Source organism: Callorhinchus milii, unplaced genomic scaffold, assembly GCF_018977255.1.
Source record: "Callorhinchus milii isolate IMCB2004 unplaced genomic scaffold, IMCB_Cmil_1.0 Scaffold2, whole genome shotgun sequence".
Lineage (NCBI taxonomy): Eukaryota > Metazoa > Chordata > Chondrichthyes > Chimaeriformes > Callorhinchidae > Callorhinchus > Callorhinchus milii.
Genome location: NW_024704743.1, coordinates 122,670,750 through 122,689,866, shown reverse-complemented (window position 1 = coordinate 122,689,866; position 19,117 = coordinate 122,670,750). Strand labels below are relative to the sequence as shown.

The following is a 19,117-nucleotide window of genomic DNA, read 5'->3' as shown; positions in this document are numbered from 1 at the left end:
AGGGGCAATAATATTTCCAGGGATAATAATCTCTCAAAACAAATGTGGTCACTCAATCCATAACTGATTGTGAAAAACTACTGTATGCAATTGGCTGCCACTTTTTACCCACAAAACACAGTCAATCCACTTCACAGTATATTGTGTGAAGCGCTTTGAGACATCTCAGCAATGTGATAAGACTCTATATCAAATGCAAGGATTATTATAAACTGAAGCTTATTGAGCTGTAGTCACTGTCCCCTCGCGGATCAATCACTTCCGCTCCCTGCGTACCGTCTCGGTCACTGACTGGAACTGAAGGAAAGGTGCCTCCTTGTGGGCTCCCTGATTCACTGAGCGAGGAAGCAATCCTGCACTACATTTACGTCCTCCGAGTCTTTCCTCTCCCGCCCTTGTGTTGGCTGACTGAAATTCCCCATTTGTGCTGCCTTCTTTTTTTTCACGTACGCTCCTAATTGTTCAACAACAACAACAACAAATTGCATTTATTCAGCGCCTTTCACATCGGGAGGACATCCCAAAGTGCTGGACAGTGTAGGCTTGCACCTATGACCTAAGGCGTGGTCAAAGAGGAAGGTCTTGAAACAGACCTTGAAGGAGACAAGGGAAGGGGGTGAGGCGGAGGAGCTCGGGATGGAGTTCCAGAGGGTGGGGGCAGAAAGGCTGATGGTGGAGCAGGCGGGGAGGGGGGGGGGACATGGAGCAGGCCAGTGCCCGCCGAGCGGAGGGAGTAATTCTATTTGCTTTGGTCTGGCGGTCTGTAGACAACTCCCGAGAAAAGACCTCTTCCTCTCCTCTCTCTCTCTCTCTCTCCCCCACCTCACTCTCCCCCTCTACCTCACTCCCCACTCCCACTCCCACTCACTCAAAATTTTATTTGGTCTTATATCGTTGAGCACATCTAACCAGAGAATTTCGTAACATGATTGATCCTGCGATGTTGGCTCAATTACCTTAACCTCCCACAAAGAAACCCGTCCTGTTGCCCCAATCTTTCCTAAATAACCCGTGTCTTGTAGGTTGGAGTCACGTCCACCATCCTGGTTTAGCCGCGGTTACCCCCACACACGTCCTACGACGCACACGGCTGGGCTCAATCGGCTGCCGCGTTTCGCCCACGGAGGACAGTTGACCCACAGCAACTAAGTCGCGTCCTGCGAAGGGGTCGAGACGCCTCGGTGACCCGACGAGACGGTACGGTCGAACGCGAGGGCTATTAGAATTAGAATGACCCGTGACCGGGGCTTCGCTCCCGTCACAGCGTTTGATTCCAAGCGCTTCCGACATTGACGTATCGGCAACTAAATACTTTTAAGTGGAGTCCTCCCTCCCTCCCTCCCTCCCTCCCTCCGTCTCTCCCTCCCTCCTTCCCTCCCTCCCTCCGTCTCTCCCTCCCTCCTCCCTCCCTCCCTCCCTCCGTCTCTCCTTCCCTCCCTCCATCTCTCCCTCCCTCCGTCTCTCCCTCCCTCCGTCTCTCCCTCCATCTCTCCTTCCCTCCATCTCTCCCTCCCTCCTCCCTCCCTCCGTCTCTTCCTCCCTCCCTCCTTCCCCCCTCCATCTCTCCTTCCCTCCGTCTCTCCCTCCCTCCTCCCTCCCTCCGTCTGTCTGTGCGTGTGTGCGTGTTTTCGCCCACAAAAATATACACAGTCACTACACTTTCCAGTGTATTCTGTGAAGCGCTTTGAGAAGCCTCGATGACGATGACGATGACGATGACGATGATGAAGATGACGATGCCCCCCTCCCCCTCCCGGAGCTGACACGGCTATTTACCTAAATATAATCTGTTTACGTACGTATTCATTTGTCCGCTTCACCTGATCGCCCCTTCCGGAACCTTCTGGGGCTCTCCAATGGGGGTGGGGGGGGTGTGTCACCTCATGCTGCCCAAGTGAAAGCGGAAACGGAAGTGCGTAGGCAGGTGAGCCCCGGTCAGAGTGACGTCGTTTCCTTTCCACCACTGAAGCGGTCCAGAGAGAGAGAGAGAGAGGGAGAGAGCGAGAAGGAAAGAAAGAGAGAGAGAGAGAGAGAGAAAGAAAGGAAGAGAGAGAAGAAAACGAAAGAAAATAATAGAGAGAAAAAGAGAGGAAGAAGGAAAAAGAGAGAATAAAGGAATAAAGACACACAGAGGGAGAGAGAGAGAGAGAGAGGGGGGGAGAGGCCATGGAGCCCGCGCACACCGCCGGCAGCTCGGCCCCGGCCCAGCCCGAGCCCGAGGCTGAGCCGCACACCGCGGGGGACAAGGCCCCGGAGAGCAGCGCCGCCGCCGCCGCCTCAACCTCGAGCCCCGACACCGCCTCCGCCACAGCCTCAGCCACAGCCACAGCCTCAGCCAAGCGGGGACACCAGGGGGGGGAGAGGGACAGGAAACACCAGGTGAGGGGGGGGAGGGGAGTGTGGGGGGGGGAGGGGAGTGAGGGGGGGGGGGAGGGGAGTGGGGGGGGGAGGGGAGTGAGGGGGGGGAGGGGAGTGTGGGGGGAGGGGAGGGGGGGAGGGGAGTGGGGGGGGAGGGGAGTGAGGGGGGGAGGGGAGGGGAGTGAGGGGGGGAGGGGAGGGGAGTGAGGGGGGGAGGGAGTGTGGGGGGAGGGGAGTGTGGGGGGGGAGGGGAGTGTGGGGGGAGGGGAGTGAGGGGGGGGAGGGGAGTGAGAGGGGAGGGGAGTGAGAGGGGAGGGGAGTGAGAGGGGAGGGGAGTGAGGGGGGTAGGGGAGTGTGGGGGGGAGGGGAGTGAGGGGGAGGGGGGGAGGGGGAGAAGGAATGAGGGGGGGAGAGAGAGAGGGGGAGGGAGTGAGGGGAGAAGGAGGATAGAGAATGAGAGTGGGAAAGAGTGAATGGGGGGAGGAGGGGGTGTTGGGGTGTGGGGGAGGGGGTTGGGGTGTGGGGGAGGGGGTTGGGGTGTGGGGGAGGGGGTTGGGGTGTGGGGAGGGGGTTGGGGTCTGAGGGGGTTGGGGTGTGGGGGGGTTGGGGTCTGTGGGGGAGGGGGTTGGGGTCTGTGGGGGAGGGGGTTGGGGTGTGGGGGGGGTTGGGGTGTGGGGGAGGGGGTGTGGGGGGGAGGGGGTGTGGGGTCTGTGGGGGAGGGGGTTGGGGTGTGGGGAGGGGGTTGGGGTGTGTGGGGGGGTTGGGGTGTGTGGGTTGGGGGGAGGGGGTGTGGGGGGGGAGGGTGTGTGGGGGTTGGGGGGGGGAGGGGGCGCGGAGACTAAATAATTTTCCCAATGAATTTAAACCTCTTCAGAACTAATGCCGACAAAGTCAGATGCCGCTGCGGTCACGATGCCCCACCCCAAGCCTAACCCTACCCCCCCCCCCCCGTGCCCTCCATCTTGCCCCCCCCCGTGCCCTCCATCTTGCCCCCCCCGTGCCCTCCATCTTGCCCCCCCCATGCCCTCCATCTTGCCCCCCGTGCCCTCCATCTTGCCTCCCCGTGCCCTCCATCTTGCCCCCCCCCGTGCCCTCCATCTTGCCCCCCCCGTGCCCTCCATCTTGCCCCCCCCCCCCCGTGCCCTCCATCTTGCCCCCCCCGTGCCCTCCATCTTGCCCCCCGTGCCCTCCATCTTGCCCCCCCGTGCCCTCCATCTTGCCCCCCCCGTGCCCTCCATCTTGCCCCCCCGTGCCCTCCATCTTGCCCCCCCCGTGCCCTCCATCTTGCCCCCCCGTGCCCTCCATCTTGCCCCCCCCGTGCCCTCCATCTTGCCACCCCCGTGCCCTCCATCTTGCCCCCCCCGTGCCCTCCATCTTGCCCCCCCCGTGCCCTCCACCTTGCCCCCCCCGTGCCCTCCACCTTGCCCCCCCCCGTGCCCTCCACCTTGCCCCCCCTCGTGCCCTCCACCTTGCCCCCCCTCGTGCCCTCCACCTTGCCCCCCCTCGTGCCCTTCTTTTAGAATGTGAATTAGTTGTGATCTAAAAGAGACCTTCCAGTTCGATGCTTATGGTCACCTTTCTCCCCCCACCTCCCCCGGTTTGAGGTCGGGCTCTGCTGCTGTTAAGTGTTCCGAGAGGTTGCCTCGGGTGTTGTCCCCTCTGCTATCATTCACAAAATCCAGGTCGTCCAAAACTCTGCCGCCCGCATTCTCACCCGCGCCAAACTCCGCTCCCCGACCCCCCCAGTCCTGGCCGGACTGCACCGGCCGCCTGTCCCAGAGAGGATCGACTTCAAGACCCTCACCCTTGTATTCAAGTCCCTCCACTCCTCTGCACCCCCCAACCTCTCTGACCTCCTCTCTCCTCAAAACAGTACCCGTTGCTTTCGCTCCACCGGGTCTGGCCTCCTCCTCGTCCCCCGAGTCCTCCGCTCCACCCTCGGCGGCCGTGCCTTCAGCCACTACGCCCCGAGGCTCTGGAACTGCCTTCCTCACTCCCTTTGCCTCGACCCCTCTCTTCCCATTTTCAGGTCTCGGCTGAAGACCTTTCTTTTCGACCGCGCCTTTGGTCACCTTCCCCCTCCCCCTGGCTCGGCCCCGGGATCCGTTACTGTGAAGCGCTCTGAGACGCCGTCCGGCGTGGAGGGCGCTATATAAATCAAAGTTGTTGTTGTTCAATATATAAATGCAAGTTGTTGTCCCCTGTATGTGCAACACAGTGACTGATAGTTTAGCAAACAGTTGGGTGTTTGCTCCTGCAATGCAATGTTTGATTTGAGTTCTGAATTCACGGTCATTAACTAAGAATTGCGGTTTAACTTATTCAGGTCTGTCTTGCTTCTCCTAAACGTTCTCTTTTATATGCAATGTTTAGCCATGTTTTATCTCCTCTTATCAAACAGAAAACCAGTGAAGGGCACTGCAGCAAGGTGGCTGCACATTATAACGAGCTGCAAGAGTGCGGTCTGGCCGCCCGCAGCCAAAGCCGCATCTTCTTCTTACGCAACTTCAACAACTGGATCAAGAGTGTCCTTATTGGTAGGTGGTGTGAACGGCAGTCCTATGTTGGAGTTAAGCCAACCCTCTGTGGCGGTCTCGGTCGTCCCATTCTTGAGCCAGTTGGTATTCCAGGGCACTGCTGATAACAGACCAGCCAGCCTGGAAAACCAGTCACTATGGGCAGGAACTCTTCCCACGCAGTTCAAGCACTCCGGAGGCCACCCCACGTGAAGGGCACTATACAAATTATAATAATAATAATCCATGCATTTGATACAGTGCCTTATCATGTCATTGAGGCGTCTCAAAGTGCTTCACAGAATATATTGTAGAGTGGATTGACTGTGTATTTTGTAGGTGAAAGGCGAGAGAAGATTTGTTGTTAACCTTGCAAGCCAAAGCTCTAACAAGTAGGGTGGTCTTAGCTGGACAAACCGCGGGATAGTTTGCCAAACAATGAAACAGACAAACACTTTGGTTTTCGCAAGTTAAAACAGCAGTATCACAACACACCCTCTGGGATCCCCTAGTCTTGATTCTTGCCAACCTGCGCCTAACACTCTGGAATTAGGGAAGCAGGAGTGCATGTTCCATTCCACTTGCATGGAAATTTCCATGTGTAAGTGGCATAATGTACATGGCACGCTGTCTGGTTTGGGTACCCTTAATCATGGTGATCGGTTTCCATGTGTGTCAGACCTGGCTGATCAAACAACAAGCCTTATGTCAGCGGTTAAATAGAAAAAATAGAAAAAACAAGAACAGGAGCATGACATTCAGTTGATAAGCCTGTTCCATCAATTTGAGTTAAATGTCCAGGCTTTCTGTGCGTGGACAGTTGTGAGGGAGTGATGCATCGATGGAGATGACATCTGTTCGCTAACAAAACACACTTTACAACATATCCTGTGAAGCGTTTTATGACGTTCTAACGTGAAAGGAATGATACCAAAGAAACCAGCCTGTTCAGGTGGACGTTAAAGATCCCATGGAATTATTAGAAAAAAGAAAGGCATTTCTCCCAGAGTTCTTGTCAACAACACTCTAAATTAAATGGTGATTTACTTCATGATTGCTAATGGGATATTGTGTGCAAATTGTCTGCTATGTTTAGATACAAAATTATTAAACTTGACATTAATTCTCTCTGTGAAGCATTTTGAGACCTTTTGAGATTATAAGCATTATATCAAAAGTAAGAATTGTTATTAGAAATCTGTCAAGCAGAATGCATCCAAATCGAGGGCAGTCACTTTTCATGAACACATTTTCATGAAAGCCTCCATTGGCTGAAATATTCTTATTTGATTATAGATAATTTCTCCAAGCGATCACGAGGACGCCGGGCTCAAGCAATTGCTCTTGTTTAGTGCCTTTCATGTAGGATTGATGCTTTTAAGTGCTTCACGAAGAATATGAGAAAACTCGTTGAGTCCCGTAGAGTAGTGGTTAGAGCACTTGTCTTGCAAGTGAGAGGACTCTGGTTCGATTGCCGGGCAGGGCGAAATTTTAGGCAAGTTTTCTTACTCCACACACCTCTGTTTATATCTAGCAGTAAGTGGAAACCTGGTTGTCAGACGATTGGCAGATCGCTTTCCGGGGGTAATAATCCCTTCAAAATATAATAACTAAACATAATTTGGTCACTCACTCCATGACTGTGTGGCATATTGCTGTGCGCAATTGGCTGCTGTGTTTTGCCCACAAAATATCCAGTCAATTCACTTTACAATATATTCTGTGAAGCACTTTGAGACGTCTCAACGACGTGATAAGGTAGTATATCAAATACAAATTATTGTTGTTATTATTAAAAACACCAGCCTGGACATGATGGGCTGACCAAATCTTTTCTGTTAGACTCTGTGGTTTTGTGATTTGCAGGGGAGTGCCTTGAAAAGATGAGGAAGAACAGACGTGACATCGGGGTTTTAGACCTGGGCTGTGGGAAAGGTGGTGATCTGCTGAAGTGGAAAAAAGGAGGAATCAGCAAATTGGTTTGCGTTGGTAAGCACTTCTTCACATCCTTTCATGCTTACTCCTGACTGCTTACTGCCCAACCCACTAACCATTGCCTCTGCTCGACTGGCTCTACCCAGCCTAACCTCCAGAGACTTACTAGACCGGTGGGCAACTTGGACGTCAGGTTCGACCCATACCTTTCTGTCTCATCCCTGACCAGGACCACTTTCCTCCGCCACGTTGCCCACCTCAGACCTTACCCTAAACACAGCCGAAACACTCGTCCATACATTTGTCACCTCCTGTGTCGATGACTCAAATGCCCTCCTTGCCGATCTATATAAGTTGTTGTTGCTTTTGTCTCTGTTGCATATGTCAACTTTAGAATATTCTTCCCAGAACTTTTTCTGTGTCTTATTCTGTCACCTCCCGCCTCGACTATTCGAATGCCCTCCTCACCTGTCCCCAGCTCCACTATCCATAAAATCCAGTTAATCCAAAACTGCTGCCTGGGTACTCACCCGTACTAAACTCTGTACCCACTTCAACAACAACAAGATTCCATTTATTGAGCGCCTTTCACGTCGGGAGGACGTCCCAAGGCGCTAGAACTTCTCATCAGTTCTAGCCAGACTCCACTGGCTCCCTATCGCCAAACGGTTTGATTTCAAGATCCTCACACTTGTCTTCAAATCCCTTCATGTCCTTCCTCTTCGACTGTGCCTTCGGTCACCTCCAACTAACTCTGCCACTGTCAAGAGCTCTGGGATGCTTCCTTGCGTGAGGACCTTAATTTGTTGTTGTTCCGGTTTTAATTAGGGTTTCTTTGGAATAATGCATCCACTATATGAAGAAGTTGAATTAATATACAGTTGAGGTAGTTGCTGGAAAGATTGTATGTCTACATAGTGTATGTGAGTGTGTGTATACATGTATACTCCCTCACAATGCTTGCACTTGATACCTCTTATCAGTTTGGCTCAGTTGATTAGATGATGGCTGATCTGTACCTCAACTCCATTTACCCGCCTTTGCCCCATATCTCTTGATACCCTGACCTAACAAAAATCTATCCACTTCAATCTTGAAGATGTGAATGGATCCAGCATCCACAGCCTTTTGGGGAATGGAGACAATTTCAGATTTCCACTTCCCTTTATGTGAAAATATAAGAACATACCATAAGAACAGCTGTACAAAAAAAAGACCAAGGTGCATCTAATTCGCTTTCCACCTTCCTGGCAGTCCCATGCACCTATGAAAACATTGGGACTTTGGTCTCATCATTTAGGTTGATGCTCCGGAGGTGGGGGTGCGTGTGCTGCATTGTTGCAGGTGCCGTCCTTCGATTGAAACATCAGTTTGTTTGGTCAGGTGGACATTAAATATCTGCTTGATGTAGTGTCTCGGTTCTTGAGGCATTTGTTAACTTTTGAGGTGGAAGCTGGAGGCTGTTTTGATGTTTTCATTGCTCTATTTAGAAGCTGTCTGATAACTAATTTGGTTCAATAATTGGTTGTTCATTGGTTATTTTTCAATTGTTCATTTTTCTTCCTCCCCTAAAAGATATTGCTAAGGTCTCTGTGCAGCAGTGCTCCCAGCGATACGGTGATATGAAAAGCAGAGGCCATTCCAACGAACCTCTTTATGCAGCAGAATTTATAACTGCAGATTGCACCAAGGTAATAACCGTTAGTTTAGAAATATCTACTGTATTTACCTGCTTCGGTTCATTACAACAGCTATATGAGAAATCTGATGAGCAAGATTCATCAGATTCACCAAAATGATTCCAGGACTTAAATAAGGTTAAATTCAGAGGACAATTTGCATAAACTTGACTTGCACTCCCTTAACTTTAGGAGGTTGAGGAGTGATCTAATTGAGGTGTTCGAAATGATAAAGAGATTTGTGAGGGTACATACAGAGAAACTATTTCCTCTGGTGGGGGAATCCAGAGGTAAGTGCTCTAACCACTGTGCTAAGGTCCTCTAATGTTAGAGCTAGGCCATTTAGGAGTGAATCAGGAAGCATTTGCACATGGAAATCCCAGAGATAGATTGTTGGAATGGAATGCACACTCTCTCCCTGAGGGGACACACCTGCTTACCTAATCCTGGAGAGTATTAGGCGCAGGTTAGCAAAAGCCAAGACTTGGGGGCCCCAGGATGTGCGCTGGGGTAACTGCCGAGTCTAACCAGGTAACACCACACAGCTTGCCATTAATAGCTCTGTCTGGGAAGCTTTCCCGCTGCTTAGGAGAGAAATGATGTTAAAAGAGAAATAGTGTGTACCCGTCAAACTCTTTGACTAACTCTGATGCTTGGTTCTCGTTTGATCAGTGTGATTGTTTTTGGTGAACTTTTGTATTTCCAGGAGGTTCTGACTGAAAAGTACAAGGATCCTGAAAACACCTTTGATGTCTGCAGCTGTCAGTTTGTGTACCACTACTCTTTTGAGACCCAGGAACAGGCGGACACCATGCTACGGAATGCGTGTGAACGTCTTCGCCCTGGAGGCTACTTCATTGGCACCACACCCGATGCTTATGAACTTGTGTGAGTCCGCTTTCATCCAGGTGTCCATCCCAGAGTGGTCCACCTCACCCACACCCGCCTCGTCCGTTCTTTTCAGCTTTTGGTCAACTCTTCCCACCCCCACCATCCATCTTTCGGATGAAACGTTAAACTGCCTTCAGGAGAAAATTTACAGATTTTTTATTACCCTTCCCTCTCCTCCACCTTCGCCCACTTTGGATGACATGTTAAACCAAGGTCCCATCTTCCTGTTCAGGTGGATGTTAAAGATCCCGTGGGGCTATTTGAAAAGAGAAGAGAGTTTCTCTCTCCCGAAGTCCTGGCTAACAATCCCCCAAATAAAATTGGTTGCTCACTCCATGGCTGCTTGTGGGACACTGCTTCTGCATTTGCCAACAAATACAAATACACAATCATTCCATTTCACAGTAAATGCTGTGAAGCGCTTTGAGACAACCTTTCGACATTATAAGGTGCTATACCAAATTCAAGAATGGTGATTATTATTATTATCCTCAGCTCCCCCTCGTTCAGGCTCTCAGCCAGCTCAGTGAGGTGCTTTGACACATCCTCCTGATGTGAAATGCACAAATATGAATGTAAAATTGTCTTTGTTGGTGTAGTTATTTTTGTCCTTTGCAAACATCAAACTACTGGAGGAGATTGGTGAAATCTATTGCAGTGCTGATGCTATCAGTTGGTAGCTATTTTTTTTAGTGCCAATTGCCCATAGCGAATCCCACAAAAAGTTGTGGATTGAGTGACCAAATTATTTTTTGAGGGATTATTACCCCTGGAAAGCAATCCGCCAGTTAGCAAACTGCCAGGTAAACAGAGACCTGTGGAGTGAAGGAACCTGCCTAAGGTTTTGCCCCCCCCCCACCCGAGGAATCAAACCCGTGTCCTCTTGCTTGCGAGGCGAGCGCGCTAACCACAGCATTGGGGACTCCAGTTGACTGTTGTACATGACCCCTGGAATAAAATTGTTGTGTGGGGGATATTTAAATTGCCTGAAATATTCTAAGGAATTTGGGGAAGTTCTGAAAAAAATGCAAGAGATAAAAACTTTAACAGTATATTGGAGGAAGCTTGCAGATTGGGGTTAAAATGAGCCTGTGGTTGTGCATTTGCTCTGTGAGTATCGCTTTGGTTAATTCCTTTGTTTTCCCTACAGCAAACGCCTGGAAGCATCAGAGACGAACGCCTTTGGAAACGACTTGTACAGTGTAACCTTTAAAAAGAAGGGAGATTACCCTCTGTTTGGCTGCCAGTATGACTTTAACCTGGAAGGGGTAGTCAATGTACCAGAATTCTTGGTTTACTTCCCACTGTTCGAAGAGTAAGTTCTGCATTTACACCATGGTGGTCTCATTCAATAATAATAAAAAATAATAATCCTTGCGTTTGATACAGCGCCTTATCACGTCGTCGAGACTTCTCAAAGAGCTTCACAGAATCTACTGTGTATTTTGTGAGCAAAATGCGGCAGCCAGTTGCACACAGTCGTGGACTGAGTGACCAGTTATTATTTTATTTATTTCGAAGGGATTATTACCCCTGGAAAGCGATCTGCCAATTGACTAACAAAATACAGTCACTATATAGTATGTCTGAGAAGCGTTTTGAGATGTCATTATAAAGTGCTATATGCATGGATTACTACTAATAATAAACAAATTGGATTGAACTGTTACAGATAATGCATTCACCTTGGATTCCAGGCATTTAGTGCTCTGTTGTCTATTAGTCAATTGGTCGGTTCCTTTGGTGTGTGTGTGTGGGGTGGGGGGGGGCAGGGGTGGGTGATGGGGGCGTCCTTTACACTGATGTTATATTATGTCAATATTTACATGGTTAATGACTCAGTAACTGGTATTCGGAGTCCTGTAGCTCAGTGGTTAGAGCACTCGCTTTGCAAGTGAGAGACCTGAGTTCAATTCCAGGCAGGGCGAAACCTTGGGCAAGTTTCCTTTCTCCACACAGAGCCTAATAATAATCCTTCCAAAACAAAAACAATAATAAATTGGTCATTTTCAATCTACGACTGTTTGTGGGACATTGCTGTGCGCAATTGGCTGCCGCGTTCGCCAAATATACAGTCAATTCACTTTACAGTCTATTCTGTGAAGCGCTTTGGGACGTCCTCCCGACGTGAAAAGCGCTATATCAAATGCAAGGATTATTATTATTATTATTTTGTCCTTTTTAGGATGGCGAAAAAGTACAAGATGAAGCTCGTCTTCAAAAAGACTTTTGCCGAATTTTTCAAAGACAAAGTTCAAAATTCGGAGCACAAAACACTGCTGAAAAAGATGCAATCTTTAGAGGTAACGTGAAATGATAGCTTGCGATGGAAACCGAACATTCCATCAGTTGCCAATATCTGTTTAAAAAAAGTTGTAATGATAATTCTTGCACTTGATTTAACGCCTTATCACATCGATGACATGTCTAAAAGTGCTTCACAGAATACAGTAAAAGGAATTGGCTGTATATTTTAGGGTATCCCGCCCTGCTCACTCCACCATCGGCGGTTGGGCCTTCAGCTTTTCTGCCCCCTCCCTTTGGAACTCCATCCCACAGTCCCTGCGTCTCGCTCCCTCCCATGCTTCCTTCAAGGCCTGTCTCAAGACCCTCCTTTTCGATCGTGCCTTTGGTCACCGTCTGACCCCTACCCTCCCTGCCCTCCAGCTTTCTGATCCCAACCCCCAGCTCGTGTCCAAATCCATGTTTATATCAATGTAATTAATTTTTTTAATCCATCTGCTTACCATGTTCATGTTGTAGCAATATCCTGCTCCAGAGAATGGCAGCCTCGTAACCGATAAAACAGATTATGACCACGCAGAAGATTATCTGAAGAATCCACAAGCAAAAGTGCCACTTGTAAGTTTGCATTCGAAGTATCAATTCAAAGTTTCCCTCTTATGCCGTTAAGCGAGTGTTAATGAGCCACTTTTAAACTCCGCGACTCCCGTCACCTCCCAACATGACTATTCAAATGCCTGCCTTGCCGGTCTCCCCAACTGCACTATCCACAAAATCCAGTTGATCCAAAACTCCGCAATCTGCATACTCACCCGCAAGAATCTCCGTGCGCCATCACACCAGTTCTAGCCAGGCTCTACTGGCTCCCTATCGCTGAACTGATGAACTTCAAGAACCTTGCACTTCAAGTCCCTTCATGTCCTGCCACCGCCCTACCTCTATAATAATAATAATCCTTGCATTTGATTTAGCGCTTTTCACATCAGGAGGACGTCCCAAAGCGCTTCACAGAACACACTGGAAAGTGAATTGACTGTATATTTGTGGGTGAACGCGGCAACCAATTGCGCACAGCAATGTCCCACAAACAGTCATGGATTGAAAATGACCAATTTATTATTGTTTTTGGTTTTGGAGGGATTATTATTAGGCTCTGTGTGGAGTAAGGAAACTTGCCCAAGGTTTCGCCCTCTGCCTGGAATTGAACTCAGATCTCTCGCTTGCAAAGCGAGTTCTCTAACCACTGAGCTACAGGACTCCACTCTCTGAACTGCTTACCCCCCAACCCACTACCTGCTGCCTCAACTTGACTGGCTCCGACCTCCTGCTTGTCACTTCGGTGGCCGTACTTTCAGCCACTGTGCCCAAAACTCTGGAACGCTCCCTGTATTCCCCACTTTGCCCTCGTCCTACCCCATCTTCAGGTTGTCCCTGAAAACCTTCCTCTTCAACTGTGCCACCGGTCACCTTCTGCTGCCCCTGGCTTCGCGTCAGGTTCTGCCACCATTAAGCGCTCTGGGACGTTACCCTTGTAACGGGCATGATATAAATGCAAGTTGTTGTTGTTGACTTTTGCCTATGGAGACGAGCCTGCTCAAGGAGTGTGAAGTATTGTAAAACAGCCTCTGTTGTTGTGTGTGACCCAAAGAAGCTGAGAACTCTGCACTAAGTTGCACGTGTGCAGTTAATTGCTCCTTCAGTTACTACAACAACAACAACTTGGATTTATATAGCGCCCTCCACGCCGGACGGCGTCTCAGAGCGCTTCACAATAATGGATCCCGGGGCCAAGCCAGGGGGAGGGGGAAGAAGGTGACCAAAGGTGCGGTCGAAAAGAAAGGTCTTCAGCCGAGACTGAAAATAGGAAGAGAGCGGGTGAGGCGAAGGGAGTGAGGAAGGGAGTTCCAAAGTTACTCAGTGGGTTGTTGAATTGTTCCCATGAGCAATCCATAGACCTGTTTGAAAAATTAGTTGTGCGTGTATTTTGTAAAGAGAAGAGAAGTGAACTAAATCTCTTATGATTTTTAAATTTCTGCTAGGTTTTGGGACTACATTTAGAAAGAAGCCTAGTGGTTGTCAAAAGGCGGCAGGACAAGTTGATAAAGCTGTTTGAAAAAGCATATGGGATTCTTGGCTTTATAAATAGAGATATAGGGTGGAAAAGCAAGGAAGTTAAGCTAAGCCTTTATAAATCACTAGTTAGGCCTCAGCTGGGGTATTGCATCCAATTCTGGGCATCACACTTTAGGAAGGATATCAAGGCTTTGGAGAAGCTGCAAAGGAGATTTACTAGGATGATACCATGGATGAGGGACTTTCGTTATGTGGACAGACTAGAGAAGCCGGGATTGTTCTCCTTAGAGCAGCGAAGGTTAAAGGGAGATTTAATAGAGGTGTTCAAAATTATGAGGGATTTTGATAAGAGTAGATAAGGAGAAACTGTTTCCACTGGCAGGTAGGTCGGTAACCAGAGGACACAGATTTAAGATAATTGGCTAAAGAACCAGTGGGGAGATGGGGAGAATTATTTTTACGCAGAGAGTTGTTACGATCTGGAATTCACTGCCTAAAAGGGTGATGGAAGCAGATTCAATAATAACTTTCAAAAGGGAATTAGATAAGTACTTGAAAAAGAAAAAAAAAATGCAAGGCTATGGAAAATTGGGACTTGTTGGGTAGCTCTTTCAAAGAGCCGGCACAGGTATGATGGGCCGAATGGCCTCCTCCTCCTGTGCTGTAAGATTCTATGATTCTATAAAAAAAGGCCCTGGGGGTTGATGGCCCATGCACATTGCTGCTGGTTCTGTTTGTCTGACTAACCCATGACTAAATGTTTGTACAGCAGTGTACCATTCATCCAGCAAAGAATCATTTTGTATCTTAAATCGATCCAGTGTATAAATACCCGTAGGTGGTAATTAGCTCATCTGCCAAAGCCTTAATGATGTATAGTGGTGGTGGTTTGGGAAAATGGATCTTAAGCAAAGAGCTCCGAATGGTAATTACTTTCTTGAGGAGGAATGAAGAGCGTTATAATTCACAGTCCAAGTGTGACGCATTTTCCTGTGACTTGCATTTGTGTTTAGCAACCCTTCTGAAGAGTGGATTTTTGAAACTTTTTTCCAATGTGTCTTAACAGCGCATCAGATCCCTGATGTGGTAAGCCTTGAGCTGTCGGATTGAGTAAGACTCAATGCAGTGTGACACTGTTGAATCTAACATGGAACCTGCAGTATGGTCAGACTATCATTTTCCGGCTCACCCAAATTCAAAATACATTGCCTGATGCAAAAGTTCCCTGCCTCCCACCTTCACACGGAAATCCCAGAGATAGATTGTTGGAATGGAGGGACACATCCCGCTTACCTAATTCCGGAGAGTATTAGGCGCAGGTTGGCAAGAGCCAAGGCTTGGGGATCTCAAGAGTGTCACTTGGGGTAACTGCTGGATTATGACCAGCTGGAACCACACAGCTTGCCATTGAGAGCGCTGTTGAATTAAAAACGATTGTATAGTTGGGTCTGAAGTTGCCTGTGTGATATGAAATGACACTTTTGATTGGATATCTGTTCGTATTGTTGCAGAATGACCTGGGTTGTAAAACGTTTTCAAGATGATATAAAATCTACAGCCCAAATTATTTTTTTGCGCTGATGCATAAAGGGCTGGTGAGCATTTGCTATGATCCTATGAAGATCACGACTTTTATAATTTATTGCTCATGCGGTCATGTTCTTTATTGTAATTTTATGTCCCTTCACTCCTCATACAGGGAACATTAAGCAAGGCTGAGTGGGAGGCTACAAGTAAGCAGATCATTTTGTTGCTTTCCATGATTTCATCTTGTAGTCAACTGTTTCTTATTGTAACCCGCACCAAGCTCTATGATCCTGTCACTCGGCTCAGCAGGCTCTGACCTGCTCCCATGTTCCCCGCTTGGCCGACCCCACCATCAGCAGTAGGGCTTTTAACCTTTCGGCCCTCACCCTCTGGAACTCCATCCCACATTCTTCTCGCCTCGCTCCCTCCCTTGCCTCCTTCAAGGCCCGTCTCAAGACCCTCTTCGATTGCACTTTCGGTCACTTTCCTACCCCCCACCGTTCCTGCCCTCCACTCCTCCTGATCCCAACTACCAGCTCGGGTCCAAATCTTTGACTGTCCAGCGCCTCGAGATATCCTCCCGACATGAAACTTGTACAAGTCCTGGACGAGGGCCAACTTTCTCCAACTCAACGTCAGCAAGACCGAGACCCTCCTGATTGGCTCGCACCAGCGCCTCCGCACCTCGGGCTCTGGCAGCTTCAGCCTCCACGGCTACACTAAGCCAGCCAGGAATCTGGGTATCTTGTTTGACCCTGAACTGTCCTTTCTCCCCCACATTCACACCATGACTGCCACTGCCTACCACCACCTCCGTAACATTGCCAGACTCCGCCACTGCCTCACCCCTCAGGCTACTGAACCCTCACCCAAACATTCATTACATCAAGGCTCGACTACGGGAACTCCCTCCTCATCGGCCTTCCCAACTCTTCCCTTCACAAGCTGCAGATCATCCAAAACTCTGCAGCTCGTGTACTCTCACGCACCAGGCTCCGTGACCCCATCACTCCCGCCCTCACCCGACTCCACTGGCTCCCCATCTCCCAGAGGATCGAGTTCAAGATTCTCGTCCTCACTTTCAAGGCCATCCATGGCCTTGCCCCCTCCTATCTCTCTGACCTGCTGACTCCCTACCAACCTGCCCGCTCCCTCCATTCAGTGGGCTCCGGTCTGCTCCATGTCTCCTGCCCAACCCGCCCTACCATCGGTGGCCGGGCTTTCAGTCTCTCTGCCCCCACACTCTGGAACTCCATCCCACAGTCCCTTCGCCTTTCTTCCTCCCTCGCCTCCTTCAAGGCCGGTCTCAAGACCCTTCTCTTCGACCGTGCCTTTGGTCTCCCTCCCACCACTCTGCCTTCCCTCACCCCTACACCACCCCTCCCCCATGCTCGGGCCCCGACACCTGACTGTTCAGTGCTTTTGGACCTCCTCCCGACGTGAAAGGCACTCTATAAATGTCATTTTGTTGTTGTATATCGCCCTCCATGCAGGGTAGCTTCTCAGCGCTTAACAGTGGCGGAGCCTGAGCTGGGGGAATGTGGTGATATGTAAATGTCATTTGTTGTTGTATGGCACCAAATGAGCCCTAATGTTTTCAGATTGAGAGCAGCTAACACAGTAGAGTCCATGATTGCACCTAAATCTGTATGATTTAGTTCAGCCTTTATCTATATTTACCAGGCCTTTGGGCTGCTACAATAGATATCTTGTGATGCTGGTAAATGTTCGCATGTTATCATCCCTGCGTTTGATACAGCTCCTTATCATGTTGTGGAAATGTCTCAAAGCGCTTCACAGGAATTACTGTGAAGTGCAGTAGACAAAAGCAGCAGCTCATTTGCACACAGCAGTGCCTCACAAACAGCCGTCAAATGGATGACTGATTTTATTGTTGGCCATGACACCGAGGGAAACTCCCTTCACTTTTCGGACAGTGCCATGGGATCCACCTGAATAAGTAGAGGGAACATTGGTTTAATGTCTGTCCAAAGCACATCACCTCTGACAATGCAACTCGATAATGCATTGAAGTTGTCACCCTCGGCTGTGAGCTTAAAGTCCGGACATGGGGCTTGAACTCATAATGTGTGACGGAGAGGCAAGCTTCCTACCAACTGAGCCTGGCTGACATACAGTGGGTAAAGGCTGGACTCTAAAAGAGCTTTGAGTTCAGTAAATCACTTGGCTTGGGCTCAGCTGATGTTCGCCTGCTCTTTGAGACTCCTGCAATTCGCTTCTCTTGACGCTGGGTGGTGTGAGAGCTGTTGAGGCCGTCATACCAACTGCTTTCTCTCACAGTCATGTCTGCAGTTGTCATTGTGGACTTTCACAGGCTGTTGTAAGAGTTGGGGAATAGGCTTTCATGTTTTTTTTAAAAAAATCTTGTCTTTGAAAATCATTATCAACGTTCAGCTGCCAATACGGTGACATCTGTTTGCTTTCCCTTTAGCCGTCTGGCCCTCATTAACCGTGAGAGAGGTTTTCATGAGCTACCTCAAGACCCAAATGAATTGTGAAGATATTAAAATCATTATCCCTTTCCCCAACCTCACTATGGAACTGTAATTGAATTGTACAGGTTCATCATGTAACGTGAGAGTAATATCTTTTTTCTTGTATCCCTCGTCTCCTCAGGCATATACTTAGTGTTTGCATTTGAGAAGCAGCCATAAAAAAAGAGCATATTAATTGGAAATTACTTTGGCATCGAAAGCTGTTCATCAGCAGTTCACAAGAAGTCTCTCCTCTTAAGTACATCAACGGACAACTTTCAGCTGCTTTAAAATACAGTGTTTTAAGATATTGACATTTACATCAAGAAGGTGGCATTTCAGTGAGTTCCATGTGCTCAAATGAAGATAAAGGTTAAGGAAATTGATGGATTCCTCAATGTTCGTGTTGTCTGATGATGAATTTTCTTTTTTTTAAAAAGAATGCTTTGTATAGAACTTGCTTATGTTTTAGCTGCAAAGAAGCTAATTTTCCATTTTTTATATTTTATTTAAAAAAAGGTCTTGAATGGTATTTTTACTTTGACCGTATTTTTGTTGAAGGTTATTTGAATACGGTTAAGCTTAGATAAAGGTTACAAAGCTGGATTGGTTATTCAATATTTTACAGTAAAACTTGCATAAGTCTGATCTGTATAAATCATATAATTACCTAAGTTGTACATCTGCCCGAGTCCTATTCAAGAGTTTATATTCTATGCAAGTTTGACACAACTCGTAGTTTGCGTAAGTCATATTAAATGTATGGTCCCAACTGATACGACTTATGTGAGGTTTACTGTACTATCCTGTAAATGTTTGATCAAAGAGAGTGATTTTTGTGGTCCTGTTGATGCAGATCTGGTGTTGAGCTTCTGAACAGGCAGTCGGAACACTTCAACGATATCGCAATGTCCTGGCATATTTCCCACTACTGTTTCTCCTTGTATTGCAACGTCGTGTAGCATTCACCTGTAAATAGTTATTTGCGAAAAAGGGTGACAGCTGGGTCAGATTATTTTTGTTTAATATGCTGGCATTGAAATCAGTGCTAACAATAAAGTGTTTTGAAAGCGAAATTCAGACTCNTTTTTTTAAAAAATAAATACCTGACTGTTGAAATATCACATTCTTTGTGAATGCTTTGTTCCTATTCAGCTTCCAATTATGTATATAACCACCATCTCCTGTTCGCTAAGTACAGTGTGTCTAGAATAGTACAGGCAATCTGCTTTTTGGGGGGAAGTGGGGGGAGGAAAGCTGAACTGGCTCATCACCAGGACTTGGAAGGGCAGACCAGTGACTGGACCAGGGAATCATCCCACTCAGCTCCTGTTCAATCAGCGGGAAAGCTTGCCAGACAGCGCTATTGGCAAGCTGTATGGTTTTAGCTGGTTAGACT

At 48.3% G+C, this 19,117-nt stretch overlaps 1 protein-coding gene across 1 annotated transcript; it reads left to right on the top strand.

Moving 5' to 3' along the window:
• The first annotated feature begins 2,120 nt into the window (after positions 1-2,120).
• On the top strand, positions 2,121-18,794 carry rnmt (RNA (guanine-7-) methyltransferase). Its single transcript, XM_042332346.1, has 10 exons — positions 2,121-2,379; positions 4,760-4,895; positions 6,741-6,863; positions 8,385-8,500; positions 9,195-9,376; positions 10,530-10,694; positions 11,565-11,682; positions 12,143-12,241; positions 15,396-15,429; positions 17,861-18,794. The coding sequence occupies exons 1-10, from the start codon at positions 2,167-2,169 to the stop codon at positions 17,896-17,898; spliced, it is 1,224 nt and encodes a 407-aa protein (XP_042188280.1). The 5' UTR covers positions 2,121-2,166; the 3' UTR covers positions 17,899-18,794.
• The last annotated feature ends 323 nt before the right edge of the window (positions 18,795-19,117 follow it).